Source organism: Miniopterus schreibersii, assembly GCF_964146895.1.
Source record: "Miniopterus schreibersii genome assembly, chromosome: 4".
Classification (NCBI taxonomy): domain Eukaryota; kingdom Metazoa; phylum Chordata; class Mammalia; order Chiroptera; family Miniopteridae; genus Miniopterus; species Miniopterus schreibersii.
The window spans coordinates 99465038-99483238 of NC_138105.1; the positions used below are offsets into that span (position 1 = coordinate 99465038).

At 60.1% G+C, this 18201-nt stretch overlaps 2 protein-coding genes across 5 annotated transcripts in view; one reads left to right on the forward strand and one right to left on the reverse strand.

Annotated features, from left to right (window-relative positions):
* The window catches only part of RNF216 (ring finger protein 216), a 116976-nt gene extending 110920 nt beyond the window's left edge, over nucleotides 1–6056 (forward strand). For 2 of the 3 annotated variants that reach the window (XM_081137012.1, XM_081137013.1), the window contains exons 16-17: nucleotides 550–619; nucleotides 1331–4323. In XM_081137012.1, coding sequence (XP_080993138.1) covers nucleotides 550–619; nucleotides 1331–1650 — 390 coding nt within the window. In that variant the 3' untranslated portion in view covers nucleotides 1651–4323. Of the gene's footprint in view, nucleotides 1–549; nucleotides 620–1330; nucleotides 4324–5689 lie in introns of those variants that run through there. The other variant, XM_081137014.1, reaches the window with a different exon arrangement.
* Nucleotides 455–17817, reverse strand: FSCN1 (fascin actin-bundling protein 1). 2 transcript variants are annotated; one of them, XM_081137016.1, is made up of 6 exons: nucleotides 16875–17792; nucleotides 10974–11130; nucleotides 10746–10867; nucleotides 10380–10547; nucleotides 9823–9935; nucleotides 455–589 (listed from the first exon to the last, which is right to left on the reverse strand). In XM_081137016.1, the coding sequence occupies exons 1-6, from the start codon at nucleotides 17704–17706 to the stop codon at nucleotides 530–532; spliced, it is 1452 nt and encodes a 483-aa protein (XP_080993142.1). In that variant the 5' UTR covers nucleotides 17707–17792; the 3' UTR covers nucleotides 455–529. The 2 variants fall into 2 exon arrangements, with proteins under 2 accessions (XP_080993142.1, XP_080993141.1); XM_081137015.1 differs by lacking the exon at nucleotides 455–589 and having other exon boundaries at nucleotides 8597–9935; nucleotides 16875–17817.
* Nucleotides 17818–18201: the final 384 nt, after the last annotated feature.

Genomic DNA, 18201 nt, shown 5'->3' on the forward strand with positions numbered 1-18201 from the left:
TTCTGAAACTGGTGCCCTCCTGTGCCCAAGGCCTGCCCAGGCCACCGTTCCGCTGGCAGGTGCTGCTGGCCCGGTTCCCAGGAGGAAGCCCCTCTGAAAGACTGGAATGAAGGAGCGGAGCAGGGTCTATGCATGACAGGTGGCCTTCTGGGGGCTGGGCCCCTGCTTCTACAACCCGCCAACTGTCAAGGAGCTAAAGTCCAGCTTGAGAGCTTGGCCGACCTGAGTGGACATTTGTCCAGCCCACTTCAGGGAGTTGGCAAGGCTGCTGGGCTCAGAGTCTATAAGCTCAGGATCCACCAGGCCCTGCCCACACCAGACTTACTAGCTTCCCAAACCTTCAGGTTCTTGGTCTGCCCCTCCGAGCTGCATGAGACAGGTTCTCCCTGTGCTCACCCTGCAGCTGAGTGAACAAAGCAGGCTCTCGGCTGGTCGGCAGCAGATTGCTGGCTTCATCCCATCGCTGACCAGCGGCAGACTGGTGTCCCCAAGGGGCCTCCACACAGCATGCAGTTGGTTGAGCGCCAGCTTATCTTGTTATTCTTCTAGGAAGATGATGAGAAGCTGATTGAGGAAATCCAGAAGGAGGCTGAAGAGGAACAGAAAAGGAAGAATGGAGGTAAGTGCCCCCCTACTCCCAGCACAGGCCCCTCGCCCAGTGCACTCCCCACTGCTGGCCCACCCTGGGGATCCTGGCACTCTTCCCGACCAGGGACCACCCAGGTAGTGCGGTTCCTCAGGTGGCTCTAGATATGCTTCAGCCCCATGTCCTGCACCCTGTGGAAAGGCCATGAAAGCTTAGATACAGTTCTAGCATCTCCTTGATGGCAAGAAGGTCCCAAGGGGTAGGTTTCAGCTTAGGAAGCAAGTAGCAGCCAGATCAGACTAAGACGACAGTAGGCCCACCCTGAGGTTAAAAGGAATGAAATGGTATTCCTGTGAGGTGCCCTCTGGGCCCTGGCTCTAAAGGGGAGTCTCTCAGAACCTCATCCTGTTCTGAACTGGATCAGTCCCCCCACTTCCAAGGTGATCACTATGGGGTGTAATACTCGGATGAAAATGTGATTTTGTTCTTAGTGACGGCTGGCGGGGGTTGGAGGGGAGGTCCGTGTGTCTGCTGTTTTATACTTTAATTGCCAGCCCTCCTGTGTACCCAGGTAAGAATGATGCTGAAGGTCACAGGTTCCTTGCCTCGCCTCCTTCTCCGGGCTCTCAGCCCCCAGCTCAGGGCAGGTGGGACCAGGATCAGGATGTACACCCAGGTCCCAAGCCAGATCCAGGCACAATTGACTTTAACTGTTTTCTCTACTAAACCCCATCTCCTTTTCAGAGAACACCTTCAAACGCATCGGGCCCCCCTTAGAGAAGCCTCCAGAGAAAGTTCAGAGGATCGAAGCCCTGCCCAGACCTGTCCCGCAGAACCTGCACCAGCCTCAGATTCCCCCCTATGCCTTTGTTCACCCACCCTTTCCTCTGCCACCTGTCAGGCCCATGTTCAACAACTTCCCCCTCAACATGGGTCCCATCCCAGCCCCCTACGTGCCTCCTCTGCCCAACGTGCGGGTCAACTACGAGTTTGCCCCCATGCACCTGCCCCTGGAGCACAACTTGCCCATGCACTTTGGTCCCCAGCCACGCCATCGCTTCTGACACCTGAGCCCTGCCCCTCCTGGGAGCCCTACTGTGCAGCATGTGCAGGCAGGGGTTGGATAGATCCCTGTTCACCCCCACGGCCCTTGGCTCTGCCCATGCTTTTTAGGAGGGACGATGGGCTCGGCTCCTGAAAGCATAGGCTGGTCTTCCCACCCCTTCCTGGGAAAGCCACTTCCCCTCAAATAGGAGCTGGCAGGCTAGTTCTTGCTGGCCAGAGAGAAGGGGGCAGCAACACCCTTTAAAGAGTTCTGCCATCCTAGAGCCAGTGCAGGGGCCTGGCCACAAGTTCATCTTTTCTGCTGTTACCCACCTCCCTGCAGAAAGAGAAAAGGGAAACATTTGCCTCCATCCCCTCGCCCACTAGACAACAGAAGTCTCAGTTACAAACACAAAGACCTTCCTTACCATAGCGCTGTCTGGTTCACAATAAAGCTGAAGTTACAAATTGTGCTGCTTGGAGAGAGCTGAGGCGTGGGCCAATCACCAAGGCCAGGGCCTGCTGCCACCCCCTTCACTGAGGCCCACCCAGAGTGAGGTGCCCGGCTGCTCTGAGTCCGCTTGCCCCAGTGAAGAGGGCAGAGCGGCAGCCACAGGCCCAAGAGCACCACGCAGGATGGGGAAGCTGCAGACCATTCCCCCACATCCAGAACCCCAGGACACCACCATGGTGACAGTTCTGGGGTCTGCCCTCTTCCCTCTTGGCCCTCTCAGATGAAACCATCTTGTGCTGTGGGCTCATTTTGTGATTTACCTAAGATGTTTGCCTTTGACTTTACCCAGCTCTCTGTGGCCCACTAGACTCTCCCCTGGTCTCTGGAAAGTCACGTGTTATCCCAAATCAGGCAGCCTGTGCCGTCCAGATGGCCTTGGAGCTTTTGCCAAATAAAAGGTCCTTTTGAGGCAGCTGTAACTGGTCTGGTGGCTCTCCCAGGCAGCAATTACTGGGGAGTCTTCTCTGTCTCCAAACAGGCAATGAACAGCTCCCCTAAGGTTTGGTGGGGACAGTGGGTTTCCCCAGGCAGATAGGTGACCCAGATTATGCTTAGCACCCACCCAGCGTGCCGCCCCACCAGGTGCTCTGCAGGCCTAGCAGCTGCCCTTTCCTGAGGTTAGGTGAGACTCATTCTGGATCTGCCTGGGGTCCTTGCCATGTCCTCACTCCCTTGTCTCATTCGGCCCCAGCCTGGGGTTTGAGCCACATCTGAGGCTTCACCCACCCCCTTAGTGGTATGTCATACCCCAGCCATGTGCAGAGCAGAGGCTCAGCTGTGACCGAGCCTGCCCAGCCCTGTATTGGCCTCTATCTGCTGCTATGTCTCTGAGGCCTGTGGGGTTCCCAGAAGTTCAGAGCACACTCACAGGCCTCCGAGAGGAGGGGGAGCCAGTGACTCCTCCCTGACCCTGTTTCACTCTCCTGCAGCCAGAGGCCTGCACCGCCCAGGCCTGCTCACTTCTATCGGGACACTAGCAGCACTATTTGGTCACCTGCTGCCAATGACTTCTCAGATGTATTTTAAGAATTTAAAATGGAGTAAATGTGCTGAGTTGCACCTGACTGCCTCCCCCAGTGGAGGGCTGTGCAGCAGCTGGTCATCTGGGCATGGGATGGGGCCCATGGGACAGGCCTGCACCGCTCTCCACTGCCGGAGCTCCTCCATGGGGGCTGCCTTCACCTCACTGCCAGCCTGAACGGCAGTGACAATACCTTGAAAGCATGTGCCCTGTGCTTCCCCAAGGGAGGGTCTCAGAGCAGTGAACCCCCAACAGACATCCTACCAATGTGGAGAGTGAGCTCACACACTGTCTTGCCCCACTAGTGACAGCGCTCACCCTGGCCTCCTAGGCCTGAGCGGGTTCATTCCACCGCTTCCCCACAGCTGGGGGTATGTGGCTTCATGGAGGGCCGGAGGCGGGTGGCATGCCCATCATTGCCATTCAGCAAGTCCCTTAGCGCCTGGCATACAAAGGACCATAGTAATGGTTCCCCCCCAAGGCCAACCCGAGACCCTGTGCTTTGAGAAGGATTCTGCCTATTTCTAGGCCCACACGGCTGCTCAGGAGGCATTCCTGCCAGCACCAAACATTCTGCTCACCAGACAGGGGGATTCACAGGTCTGCAGATGTGGGATAGTCACTTGCCATGAGTTCTGACCCTGCATGACCCTCTAGGCACCTGTGTCCTAGAGGCAGGACCTGGATCCTGGGCTCCTGGAGAAGCAGGCATACTAGCTCACAGGGTTTGGGGAAGAGATGGGGCCATAATCATCTTGCAAGCCAGCAAGTGGCTGCAAGATGCAAATGACAGGAAACCCGCAAAGATCAGCCCCTTTCTGGGGGACAAAGCAGGACCCCCAGAGGCACCTGGCACCTTCCCCTCTCTGGGCCAAGTGCTTGCTCCCCCGAGCAAGAGACTGCCCAGCGACAGTCCCGTTCCACTTGCCTTAAACTGGAGAGAGGAATCTAGTATTTGCACTTAGTAAAGGATTTTAAGAATTAAAAAAGTGCATGACCTGTCACTTTGTATAAAAATAGTAAAGATAATTACTAGATGTTTTCTTTACTTTCTGGTAGTAAAAATACATAAAATAATTGTTTTAACTACTGTGTGTAAAAAGCCTGTATCATATATGTACCTTGGACTTTTTGTAAATAAATGTTTGTGCACTCTGCTCCCTCTGATTTTGTTTCTTCGCACTCCCCCCCCCCCACCACCACCACCACCATGGGCTACACAGACAGGGTTCCCAGATTCCGGAGGTGATTAGATCTAAACACCACTCAACGGAGAGATCACGGCAGGATTTGATCCCAAAGTAGCAACCCTGCTCAGGAAGAAAGCTTTTCCCACCCCTCCCCTGCCCAGGGGGAAAACGGGTGATCCGCTATGCCAGCCCTGCTTGCGTGCCTGCAGAGGCCCAGGGTGGGCACAAATGGCTTATTTTTTTGGTTTTTTGACACAGAATCCCCTTTGAGAAATTGTGGTCAGCCCCTCTCCAGGCCACTGCAGCAGATTCACCCTGGAGAGCAACTTGCAGAAGCTCTGCCTCCACCTCCCGGAAGGTTGGGTGCGAATGGGAGAACCTGAGACAAAGGCAGGAGACCGGAGCACAGCCCTACTGCCAGAGGGCCCCCTCCCTCGGGCACAGCCTCAGCCCCATCACAGCACCTTGTATTGGGTGCCAGGCTCCCACCTGCAGGAATCAGCCCCAAGTCCTGGAGGGCATTCTGGGCTCAAAAGGAGCTTAAAACTTTAATAAAACACGGGGCTACCCTTTACTGCCATGTGCAACTTTTTATTCAATGATCTTTTTTTTTATGTCTGAAAAAAGTACAGCTGACCCTTGAACAATGCATGAGGGGGCACCAACTGCCCACACATGGGAAATCCAAGTGTAACTCCAGATTCCTTCGCATACCTGGATTCCCAACTGCCAGCTGACCCTTGAGCAGCGCAGGTTCAAACAGAGGGTCCTGCGCAGTTCAAGCCCGCGCTGTTCTAGGGTCACCTATATACTGAAATCAATCCAAGACAAAAGTGACCTGGGTTCTCACCTTCTGAACGGGGCAGTGTGTTTTTAAATTTACCCGTGCCAACTAGTCCTTGTTCCTGGGCATGCTTTGTATTCTGCAAATTTGAGGGAATATAGACTTTCTACAGTTTCAATAATTTTAACAACAGAAACAGAGCCTCTTTAAAATGGAGCTGGAGCTGCCATCCCAGAGGAATTGCCATGGTCGCTTCAGGCCTCCAATCTTTGGAACTTAAAAACCACAAAATAACCTTTGGACTGGGCCTAGGGCGGCACTGTGAACTGTCCCTGTCCCCTTCTCATAAACACCCCCTGCTTTTGTCTCCTAATCAGAACACTATCTGGGCTTCTGCCTGAATTAATAATTCTTGAATAGCTATTCTTATTGATCTCGAATAAAGGCTTGTTGCCCCTCACTTTGAAAGGCCTTTTCATTTTTAAGTTAGCTGTAAGTAGATAAGTAATGGCTATTTTTCTAAACTGCTGCAATCTTTTCTTCCATCCAGGTAACCAGAGCCACAGGCACCTGCTGGCACGTTACAACGCGAAGACCTGCAGAAAGGGTCAGGCCTTTGTTTGTTTGTTTGTTTGTTTTTAACCCTCACTGGAGGATATTTTTTCCATTGCTTTTCAGAGAGAATGGGGGGGGCAGTATTTTGATGGCTTTAGCCAGCTTCCTCTCCTGCAAAGCCCCGCCACTCGGCCATCACAGGGGAGCTCTGCGCTGGGCTCTGCCCCCGGCTGGCCCACTGCGTGCTCGGTCTCCTGTCCTCATGGAGGCGTCGCCTGTATCGACACCCCTTTCTTTAGATAGAGCTTTCAGGTCAGGAGCATTTGTAATTCTAATGTCCAAAATTTTCGTTTTCCATCCTTACGAGTATCTCTTTTTATATACACACATTTATCAGTTATAAATGTTTTCAAATAGAAAAAACTTGAAGACATGGAGAAGTATAAAGAAAAAGAAGTGCTCCGTTGTACAAAGGTAGCTACTGAGAGCCCTGGCCAGGTGGCTCAGTTGATTGGAGTGTTGTTTTCTCACACCCATGTCTCTCTCTCTCTCTCTCTCCCCCCCTCCCTTCCTCGCTCTCTAAAATGAAGGAAAATATACCCTCCAGTGAGGGTTAAAAAACAAAAGGTGAGCCCTGGCCAGTTTGGCTCATTGGTTAGAGCATCGGCCCGAGGACTGAAGGGTCCCGAGTTCGATTTCTGTCAAGGGCATGGACCTCCATTGCAGGCTCGACCCCCGGCTCGGTTGGGGCGTGTGTGGGAGGCAACCAGTCGGTGCATTTCTCTCCCATCGACGCTTCCCTCCCACACGGGATCTGCTAGCCTTCTCTTTGGACTTCTCAAAATCACTTTTCTCAAGGCTGGTGCAAAGCTACCCCTGCCCAGCCTGCTGGCCCTTTGTTCTCATGACCCCTGGGGGAAATGTCACGGCTAAACCCCCATCTGTGTTGTGTGTTCCCCCACTCAGGATTAAGTCATGGTGTCCAGAATCTTCCCTGTGGACCCTGCAGCTGTGCAGATCCCAGCTCTGCCCCTTCCAGCTGGGAAGGGGTTAATCACAGCATCTTTTCACCAGGCTGTGAGTCTCAGAGACAGGAAACATGCTTGACCTGAGGCCCGCACCTGAGGATGGAGCAAGGGAGGAATGCTGTGGAATCCCCTTCTCGCTGGTCCTCAGAATCCTTTCTGGGGTCCAGTTCAGGCCCTTGAGCATCCACAGGCTGTTGTCCCTCACCCCTCTGCTGGGGGCTCTTTGGGGACTAAGTACTGTCACTCCTGAGGTGTCTGGTGCGTCTGAGATTGCATCAACCCCCACGCAGGACTCTTGAGCACTGAGTCCGTGTCCACGCCTGCACATGGTCCACGGCCGGCCACCACCTGTGCACGTGCAGCTGAGGGGCACAAGCCTGGGCCGGACCCTGGGAAGGCGCCTCTCAACTGGGCAGTCAGGAGAGGGCCTCTGCTGGTGCGGCCCCGCCCCCAGGTCGCCCTTCCGGTCATCCCTTGTCCTGGATTTGGGCCTCCTCCCCGCACGGGTGCGAGCACCTCCCCCATCAGCCTGAGACTCGTCCCCCTCCGGGACCCACGGCCTCCAAACGCGCAGCCACGTGGCAGGCGCCCAGCGCTGCAGAATCGTGGCTGAGAATCCGCCTGGCTGGAGGGTGCGCGCCCCGCCCGCGCCCCACCCCGGGCCTGGTCGAGCTCCACTCGGGACGTGCAGCTGTTCCCTGCGCGTCAGTGCACCTCCTCTGGCTTCCAGCCCGGCTTTAACGGGCGGTGGGCTGGCCGCCAGGACCCCGCTGGAGACCCAACATCCCTTCCTAGCTCCCATCTGCCCTTGTCAATCTCGAGAATCCCCCCAGGGACCACCAGTCACAGCACAAGCATCTCAGTTGCAGCAGCAGCAGCAGCCAATCGGGGCTTCCGCTGACTGCTTCCCGCAGCGGGGTGGGAACCAGGCGCGGCTCAAGGCCGGCGGGCCCCCAGGTCCTGGCGGAGCCCCAACTGCAGGGCACCCCCGCTGCCCACCCCTACCGCGCATCCCAGTCCGTCCTCAATCACCACCTTACTGGACATCGACGTGGCACCATGGTCCTCCTGACACTCTGTAAGCTGGGAGCCCAGCTCCTCCCACCCAGGGGTACCCTGGGTTAAATGAGGGACAGCAGAAGGGACCGCCCAGAGCTTGCCTGCTTAGACCACGTGGTGGTCAACCCTGGGCTCAGGACCCAGGTCCCCCCTCATAGCTGGAAACACACACAGCTTCTTGTCTGCAGATGGGAAAATGCCTCCCTCCCACCCACCCACCCAGAGCTGGGCCAGGGGTCCTGCTTTGTTGTAGGGACCCACCCTGATCTGCAAGCTTGACCAGCCAGCCAGCCCACTCTTCCCAGGCCCTGTGCTCAGCATAGGCCGCCTGCACTGCTGGAAGGGGCCGGCCCAGGGCCCCACACCTCCAAGTTCTAGACAAGGCGCACCTGCCTTGGCAGGAGGGCCTGCTCTCCTGGGTGGGAAGAGGTGGGTGCCCATCTTACAGAGGGGCAGGTGGGCCAGGGTGCCACGTGGATGTCCAGTAAGGCGGTCTGCTGTTGACTAGGGCTCTGCCTCCTAAACATGCAGACGCAGGCCCGCCGCAAATGCCTCCTGCTCCAGGCAGGGCATTGAGGAACCAGAGTCAGCCACCTCCCCACCATGGAGCTCCGGTCCCATACTGTGTCGTGCGTGCGTGCGTGTGTGTCCCCACTTGGGACACCGAGCCAGCCTCTAGGATGAAGCAGAGTCCACACCTTTGCAAGGCCCTCCAGTCCCTGGAGGTGCCTGGCTACTCAGACCACCCCTTAGAGCCCTGGGCCCGCCCCTGCCCGCTGCCTCCATCCCCAGACACACACAGGCCAGCCTCGGTGCTGGATTTGTGTTATTTTATTTTGCTCTTTCCAGTCTTAAGCTACTATCATGGGCATTTAGAGTTATACAAATGACACAAAAATAAAAGACCAAGACACCCAGAGTGAGATGCATGGCGGAGACAAACCACGGTCCAGTGGGGGGGAAGGCTGGCAGGGGCACGGCTGGGAGCCAAGGGTCGGGGGCTGGGTGGCTCCTCACAGGCCCCCAGCTGAGGGTGACACCCGGCTTCATCCCACCCCGAGACCCAGAGTCCAGTCAGACAAGGAGCACCGATCACGCTGGCTGGAGGCTCTGGCTGAGGCAGCGAGCGGCCCAGCACCACCAAGTAGGGATCCAAGGCTGGGCAGGTGGGAGGGACCAGCGAGAGCCCCTGGGATGTGGGGGCAGGTTCTGGATTTGGGGAGGTGCCCTCCCTGCCACAACACTAGCAAGCAGAGGGCACCAAGGTCTGGAGATGTTGTCCCAAGACCCCTTGAGGACCACTTATAGCTCTAACCAGGCTTGCCAGAGCCGCCTCCAACAATAATATTTCATTAAAAAAAAATACTGATTTGGTCATTTTCTGTTTCCAGTTAGGCCAGGGTGAAAGAGACAGAACAGGGTCCCCAGAGTACAGGGGACTGCAGTGGGCAGGCCTGCTCCGTGCAAAGGGACAGGTGATGGGCACTCCAGTTTCGGCCCCCTGCCCTGTAGGCTGTCCTGATGCAGGGCTGGTGCCCCCAGGGGGCCACCGAGGAGCTTGGGGCAAGTGCCCGGTTCCTGGCAAGTTGGGGGGAATCTCGGCTGGGGGGGGCAGGAGTTTCCAGTTACACCCCCGCCACACCCAGGGCTCCCAACCCCCACTGCTCCTCGGCCACTTTAGGGAAATAAGGCTCAGAGTTGTCTGAGGTCAGAAAAAAGAGGTGCCAGCCTCACCCACTGCAGAGAAGAGAGGGCAGAGGGTCCCTGGTCCCTCTGAGGGCCAGGCCGCAGCCGCCCAAGGAGAGGCCACACGGGACAACAGGTGGGAACACCGTTTTCTCTGGGTTTCCAGTTTGAAAGGCAAGGGGCTCACCACCCTCGGTGGCGCCCACCTGGAGATTTAGCAGGAGGGGTCGGGGCGGGTTGGGGACAGGGACTCAGGTGGCAGGGCCTAATACTCCCACAGTGTGGCGGGGTCGATGGTCTCGGCGGAGGCCTTCAGGACCCCCGCGTGGTCCCCCTTCAGGTAGCGCCCACCCACCTTGATGGCCACCTTGTTGTAGTCGCAGAACTCAAAGAAGAAGTCGACGGGGGTGTCACTGCTGCTAGTGACCAAGGAGTCACTGCCCACCGTCCAGTACTTGCCTGTAGAGTCTGGGGGAGAGGGAACCCTGTCAGGCTCTGTTCCCTACCCCGCAATCATGGCTTCCAGAAGGGGGGTGAGGTCGGTTATGCCCACCCAAGCCTCCCACCCACCCATCCTGGATGGGGCCCATCCCTACCCCCAGGATTTTGGTCCCATAACTCAGGTGTGCGTCTTCCCCTGCCCACCCCTCCGGAACCCGGCTCTCTATCTGCTCTGGCTCTGTCTGGGGTGGCTGGTTAGTCTCCCCCCTATACAGACAAGAAGGGAGGGGACTGCTCCCAGTCCAGAGCCCCTGGTGGCCTCAAGACATTTATCCCCCTGGGACTTGGAATGGCCCAAGCCAAGTTACAGGGAGGCCAGGCTGAGCCCCAAAACGAGGGCCATGCACAGCAGGGGGACCATCCCTGGCCCGGACACTGCCCCCACCCAGCACGGCCCTGAGGAGAACCTGCCTTTGATGTTGTAGGCGCCGTCGTTGAACTCGAGCTGGAAGACGTCGTAGTTGGAGCGGTTGGCGTCCAGGGTGCCCGTGACCTTGCGGCAGCCAATGAAGCCGTGCTCCCCACGGAATACGATGATGGGGCGATTGATCAGCTTCATGAGGAAGAGCTCCGTGTCCCCTGTCCCAGAAAGGGGAGGGGCTGTGAGCCCTGTGGGGGTGTGGCTGCCGCTCAGAGAGGGAGAGCAGGGGCCTGGGCTCACACAGCATGCCAGCCTGGGGTGAGACTGGGCAGGGACTGCAGGGGATGCCCAGCACAGGGCGGGCGTCAGGGTGTGACCACACGGTCAGACCTGCAGGGAAGGGGGCTTAGGGCTACCTGCTGTCTCCACGGAGGCGGCCAGCTGTCCGTTCTTCTTGGCCGTCACAAACTTGCCGTTGGACGCACGCAGTGTGATCCGCCGATCACGCCACTCGATGTCAAAGTAGCAGCTGGCATTCCTGGGTGTGGTGGGACAGAGTCAGGCAGAGCCACCCAGGCCCGGTCCCACAGGAAGGGCGGCCTGGCGAGCGAGCGAGAGCAGCCACCGGCAGGCCGGACACTTACTTGGTGGAGGCGGTGGACTGCACGCCCCCGGTGGCCGTCAGCGTCCAGTACTTGCCCGTGTGCGTGCGGAAGGCGCACTTTTTGGTGTCCCGGTCGATCTCCAGTTGGAAAGTCTCCTGGTCAGTCTCTTCGTCCTGATTGGCCGACAGGTCCATACCTAGGGGGAGAGCCTCCAGCTGGTACCCACGCCCTGCCCTCCTCTTGCCCGGGTCCCCGAGACCCTGCGGCCCCCGCAACAGAGGCCAGAGCCAGGGCCAACCCGGGAGCAAGGCCGGCTGCACCAGTGTCCATGTCACCTTCTCTGACAACAGACCCGACACCTTCCAGCAAACCAACTGCAGAAAGACATTCCAGAGCTGATGGGGGGGCCATCAAGTGACCCTCGATTAGATATGAAAGGATTAATTATTGTTAATCATGTTGTGGTTATGTAAGAAAATGGCCTCATTTTTTCGGAGATACAGACAGAAACGTTTCGAGATGAAACGCTCTGATGTCAGGGATTTGCTTTAAATACAACCAAAAACCATGACTACAGGGACAGATGGAGAACTCGGCAGAGTATCGCTTCCGGGGAGCGGGTGGACGGGGTCACGGCCTCCTTCCCTCTTCTGTGCAGGTGTGACAGCCACAGAGTGAAACCCGAGAGCACAGGTTCTCGGGAAATTCAGGAAACTTATAAATGCATAAACATGAAGCCACACGTCGGCCCAAGCACCCCAGGACAGCACCGGGACAGCACCGGGGCCTCAGCTTCCTTCTGCAGACACCTAAGCCGCCTACAACCTCGATTTGCATATGATCTGCATCGTTTTGCATACCAATGCTGACTCCTCCAGCGAAAGCCTGAAACTGGGGTCTTTGTCCCAACAGAGGCGCTCTGGGCTCTAAGAACCACAGCCACCAGACCTCTGCCCAGGGCTCGGGCTTGCCAGCATGTCACCCTTTGGGCCTTTATAAAGTCGAGACCATGGTGGTGGGTGTCAAGTGTCCCTTTGGCTAGGGAGCTGGGAGCTTGAGGGTAGTGGAGCCCAGATCTGAGCACACCCTCCCCAGGACCCATCCTCAGTTCTCCAGCCACCCCTCCCAGGGCCTGAAAGGTGTCAGCCTCTTCTAACCTAGAGACATGTCCCCACATCAGCACCAAGGGGTTGCAACCTTCACCCCCGTTTCACAAAGAGGGAATCTGAGGCAGAGAGGTGGTGTCCTTGCCCAAGGTCACCCAGAGAGAAACTAAGGGGTCCTGGTGGATCTCAAGAGGGAAGGTGGGCACACTTAGGCTCCTGCAAGGCCCTCTCCCCCAGCCCTCCCTCCTCTCCATGGAATACATGGAATAGTGGATGTGGCCTCTGTGGGTCCCCCAGGGCCCTGAACCAGATCCTCTAGGAACCCCTTAGGCTCAGCCCTCCAGGTCCCTGGGTCTCCTTGGCCCCAGTGGCAGGGATCTAACAAGCTAGGACCAAGGTGGTGAGCTGGACTCACCATCACCTACACCCCAGAGAAGCCCTGAGCCAGGACCAGGTCAGAAGGGCTGGGCCTGCTGAGCACTGAGGCACCACCAAGAACAGACCATCCTAAAGCCACACCCAGGAGCATAACTTGGGATTAGGGTCCCCTCCTTGTTCAGACCTCACCCAGCAAACTGGACAGCCTGCCCCACCCCCACTTCGGCAGAGCTGCTCCACCCCGCTCTCCAGAAACCCACCCTGGGGGCCCCAGCCAGTCCCAAGCTGCCCAGGGCGTGGGGGGCTGGCCAACCCGAAGGGAGGGGAGAGACAAAGGAAAAGCCCCACCAGGTACACCCAGAAGCAGGAGAGAGAGAGAGAGAGAGAGAGAGAGAGAGGGAGAGGACTCCCCAGAAAGAGGGGCAAAGTGGGCAGGGAAGGGACCTGGGACGGAAGTCTAACAGTCACCCTGGGATTCGGAGGGCTCGTCCTAACCCAGCCTGGCAGGCCAACCAGGCCCTCACCAGCCTGTCTGAGCTCACAGCTGTCGAGTCAACAGGAGATCAATGGGACCTCTGGTTGCCCTGTGCTACCTGTGGGCACGTGTGGGTGTGAATGTGTGTGTGGAATTGTTACTGAAACCCTCCTTCCAAGAGGAACAAAGGGAGGCTCCCCAGTGCAGGTCACTTGCCCAGGGCCATAACTGCCACCATCTGCTCTCTTACTCAGACCCCATCAGCCTGGCGTGTCCAGGTTTGATGGAAAGACCCTGGCCCCCGCTTTGTGTCCCAGGCTGAGGGACACAAAGCGGGGGCTAGGCAGGCACCCTTGGGAGAGTACCTTCCCCTCACTCGGCCTCAGCTTCTCTCTCTGCCCATCCAAAGGGCCCACCCTCTCTATTCTACCAGGAGGTTGAGAGAATTTAAGGGCCTGGTGCCACATGGACACCAGGTCTTCCAACCCCAACGAGAAGGGGTGGGATAAGGGGAGCTGCCCACCCCCTACCACCCAGCAGGCCCCTCCTGGCTCCAGGGCCAGGCCCAGACAGGAAAGGCCCCTCGGCCTTGGAGTCTCTAATTGGAGCTGTGTTACTATGGAAACAGGGTTTTGGGATTTTTCTTTTCATCAACAGCAGCACAGAAAACCTGAGTCACAGGCCCACAGGAGCCCTGGGGAGGCAGGAGATGCTGGGGGAGGGGGGCTCAATGGAGCCCATGGGCACATCTCCTCCTTCCTCCAGAGAGCCCTAGAGAGACACCTGGGACCTCCCCACCCCCCTCCACCATGGCTTTCTCTGTCCTCATCCACCCCCTCCCTAACATTCCCCCCCCCCCGTCCCCACCCCCCTCAGCCTTAGCATTTCCCAAAACTCCCAGGGAACTCCCCCCCCCTCATTCAGTTTAGGGGAGGGGTCTGGAAGCATCGGTGGGAGGTGGCCTTCCCTCTTTCCAGCCACTCTTACCACTACCTGACCACTTGAAATCCCTCCTCCATTCTCTCATGAGCCATTCCCTGGGCCTGAAATGTCCGGCTTATGAAGAGAACTCTTACACATCCTGCAAAGCCCAGCTTGATCAGTCTTTCCTCAGCCAGCCAGCCTCTCCTTCAGGCGGCTGGGACAGGGCACTTCCTGAGTGTGGAGTCCCCCGGGTGCAGCTGGCCAGATGCAAGGAGGCTGTGGGACCAGCTGGAAAATGTGGTGAGACACTGCCCAAGGTCTGGCTGGAGCCCAGGGCAGGTGAGGTTCCCAAGGGGCAGTGCCCCTGCCATCCTCCACCCCTGCCCAAGCCATGTCCTCACCTATGGTGACAGCCAGGACCAGGGATGAATGTACATGTGCCATCTGCCACTCACACCAGCTCTCCGGCCCCTGGACCCCACCCCCGGGTGGCAAATCCTGCCTGGAACAGTGGCCGTGAGGGCCTCCTCCCAGAAACAAAGCCGGGTTGAAAATGTGCACAGGCCAGCCTGGGGCCAGCCCTTTACAGATGGGGAAACCGAGGCAGGAGAGCAGGCTGCAGCTTCCTCAGGGAGCACCCCGCCCCCCACAAGGCCGGCGGAGGAAGGCCTGCGGGATGATTCACATCCCACAGCCGCTGAGCCCAGGGCCCTCCTCCTTCCTGGCTGCGCTTCCCAGCGTGTGTGTTCCCCGGCATGTGTCGGAAGCAGCCTCCTTGCCACGCAGGCCTGTCCAAAATGGCCTCTGCAGACACCCCCTGCCCCCGCACACACACCCGGTGGCAGCTCTGGGTCCTCTGGTCACCCTCATCCCGCCAGAAGTCCCAGGGTCAGCAAGGGTGAGAACAAGATGAAGACCCCAAGATCTGAAGCCAATGGAGCCCGGGCATCAGCCCCCAAAGCCCCTCCCCCAGTTCCAGATCCCCCTAAACTCGAAGATGAGCCAACACACCTCTCTTGGCCCAATTTCCGGCTGCTTCTGCCCCGTCAGCCTGAATCACATCATGACACCCCCAGCGAGCTTTACTCGAGAGGAGCGGGCAGCTGTCCAGGCTCGCCCGTGGCTGCCAAGAAACGAGCTCACTCTGGGCTTTCGGCTCCTTCCTGCCTCGGGGCCTTTGCACCAGCTGTGCTGCAACCACTCCCCGCTCGTTCTCAGGTCAGCTCAAGCCTCGGCCTCAGAAAGGGAACCCCCCACCGAATCTGGAACCCTGATATACTTCCTGGGCTCCAGGCCTTTGCTCCACACCTCTGGAGTGTTGCTCATGTCCCGGTGAGAACAGCAGCCCCAGGGAAGGATCCAGGACATGCCCACTTGCTCACCACTCAGGCCTCAGCGTGTCTAACTGGGCAGGGGCTCAAAGTCTGCTGAACAGGTGGGGAGACCTACCCCACCCAGCACAGTGTGAGAACAGAAACGGGAAGCCCAGGTGTGCCCCCGAGGCTGCAGGGGGTCCAGATAAGAGCCCACTGTAGAGTCAAAAAGATGCAGCTCTGCATGCTGCTTCTTAGCTGTGTGACCTTGGGCACCAGGCTTCACCTCTCTGGGCCTAAACCCACCATCTGTAGGATGGAAGCATCCGGCAGGAGTCCATCAGCAAACTCGGGCACAACACTGCCTTTACCCCCACTGGGACAGGAGCTGCGGGAGAGTGGCCATCAGAGGAAGGTATCCCTCAGCAGGAGGAGGCCACTGACTGGGCTCCCATCCAGCCACCTCCAGAGGTGGGGTCCAACTTCCCGTCCAGGGGAGCAAGACCCCCCAGAGGTCCCTCAGCGGGGCCTCTGGCTGCCAGGAAACAACTGCCTTCTTCACTAAAGAAAGGACAGGAACCCCAGAAGGAAGAGAAGCCGCCTGGGGGGGGATCTGAGGAGGGAAAGAGGGGGGCCTACTTCTGGTTCGGAAATGGCCAGGTCGGCAGGAGGCCCTGGGAGAGGGGGCAAAGGAACTGCAGCCAACTGTTGCGGGCAGGGCCGCGGGGGTGGGCTCACTCGAGGGAAGGGGCTTCCAGGGGACCCGGGCTCACGCTGAGCCATGCGCACCGGCCCCGGGACGCACGGCGCGCGCAGGGCGCGGTGCCTGGCCGCCCGCCAGCCGCGCCACGCCGTCCTGGGTCCCCGGCGCGAGGAGCGAGGCTGCCTCCCGGAGAGGCTCCAGACCCCGGCCCGGCGTCCAGGGCCGGCGCGGGGGAAGTCCTCAGCAGGGGGACCCGCGGAGAGCCGTTCCCCTCCCCCGCGCGCCGCATCTGGTTTTCCCATCCGCAGAGGCCGAGCAGGACAAAGGGGGCGAGGGAGGGCCCTGTCGAGGAACCCGCCCCCCTGTTCACAAAGGCCGCGGCCTCTAACGAGGGCAGACGCGGGAGGAGGGGCTGGGGGAAGGGCAGGCACTCGGGGGCCCCCACCCCAGCACAGCCCGACCCCTCCCGACAGCAAGAGGTGGAGAAAGGCAGGGAGGGTGGAGAGGTGGAGCGCACCCTGCGGGGATCAAAGCCTTCCCGCCCGCCTTCCAAAGGCTGCTCGAGGGGGTTGGGGGCGCGCCCAGGGTGCGTTACGACCCTCGCCTCCGCCCTTCGGCTAAAGGCCGGCTGAGAGGGGGAGGGGATCGCGGAAACGGCGAGTGGTGTCCCCTCCCCAAGGGTAAGCCCGCCGACCCCAAGGGTCAGCGCGCTTGGGGAGACCCCAGATTGGGCAAAGGGGTCGGAGAATGGCACACAGGGCGGCGCACATGCGGAGCCTGTGGGCCCCAAAACCAACGCAGGGGGGGGTAGCGCAGCGGCGCCCAAAGCTGGGCGAAGCCACACCCCTCGCCCCCTCCTCCGGGCCCGAGCGCACGTCCCGCAGCTAGAGGGGGCGGCCTGCGCGCCTGGCGGGGGCGCACCGGGCCCCGCGCGGAACTGCTGCGGCGCCGCGGGCGAGAAAGGGCGGGAGGCTGGAAGGCCGGGGGTGGGGTGCGCTTTGTGCGCCGGCCGGGAGAGGCGGGGGCGGCGTCCCCACTCACCCTGGCGCGTGGACACGTTCCTCTCGTTGGCGGCCTGCAGCACGACCTGGGCGCAGCTCTGCTCCAGGGCGAAGAGCTCGTCCTTGCCCACCTTGGTGGCCTTGCCCGCCTTGAGCGTGCCGCTGGGCCCCGACGGGGCCAGGTAGCGGCCTTCGCAGTCGCGGAAGGCCACCTTTCCCGAGCGGAACTCGAGCGTGTAGCCGGTGGCGGGCTCCGGGCGCGCCACCAGGCGGCCGTCGTGGCGCAGGAAGCGGTGGTCGGCGGTCTGCACGCTGTAGCGCTGGTCCTGGAAGGCCAGCGTGATGAGCGAGTCGACGCCCCAGGGCACGTCGCGGTCCACGGCGATCTCGTCGGCCGGCCGCGCGCTCAGGTGCGCGTAGCGCTTGCGGGTCAGGCTGTAGATGTTGACCTGCGGGTGCATGGCGATGTGCACGCTCCACTTCTCGGCCGGCGACACGGTCTGCGCGAAGCACGACAGGCGGTCCTCGGTGCCGCCGAAGTAGCGCCGGTGCGCCTCGGACTGCAGCGACCAGCGGCCGTCGTCGTGCGCCACGATCAGGAAGCGGCAGTCGGCGCCCGGCGCCTCGCGCTCGCAGCTCACGTTGCCGTCCTTGTCGGCCGCCAGGTAGCGGCCCAGGTGGCTGCGCAGGCACACGGCCGCGCTGCCCGCTTCGTCGGGCGGCTGCTCCAGCGTCCAGATCTGCTTCTTCTTCAGGCTGCTGGCCGACGCGTTCACCTTGAACCCGAAAGCCTCGGCCGTCAGGTACTTGTTGCCGCAGTTGATGAGCCCGAACTGGATCTGCACCGCCTCGGTCGTGCCGTTGGCGGTCATCGTGGCGGCGGGCGGCGGGCCCCGGGACGTGGGTGGCGGGTCCCCGCGGCGGCAGCTCCCGGCTCCTTTGTTCGGCGACCGCGGCCCCGCGCGCACCCTCCCTCCGCAGCGCTCCACAAAGCCGGCTGGGGCGCCCCGGCCCCTTTATAGGCCGGGTGACGTCAGCGCCGCGAGGCCCCGCCCCGGCCTCGCCGCGGGGCTCGGCGTGGGAGGGGGCTGCGCGCCCTGCGGCCCCCGGGGGCGCGGGGGACGCTCGGCTGGACCGTCCCTTCCTTCTGCACCGCGAGCCCCCGCAGCCCCCCGCCTAGGCCGCCGGCCCTGCCCCCACCGCCAGGGCCCCGCCGACGGAGGACTCCCCCGGAGCCCCGGACCCCTCGGAGGCCCCCCGCCCCAAGCCGGGCAGGGAGGATGCACCAGGCAGGTTTGAGGATGGGACAGAGGTTGTTTGAGGTTGTAACTGGGTGGGCGGAGGTGGTCCTGAGGCTGCTTGGAGGA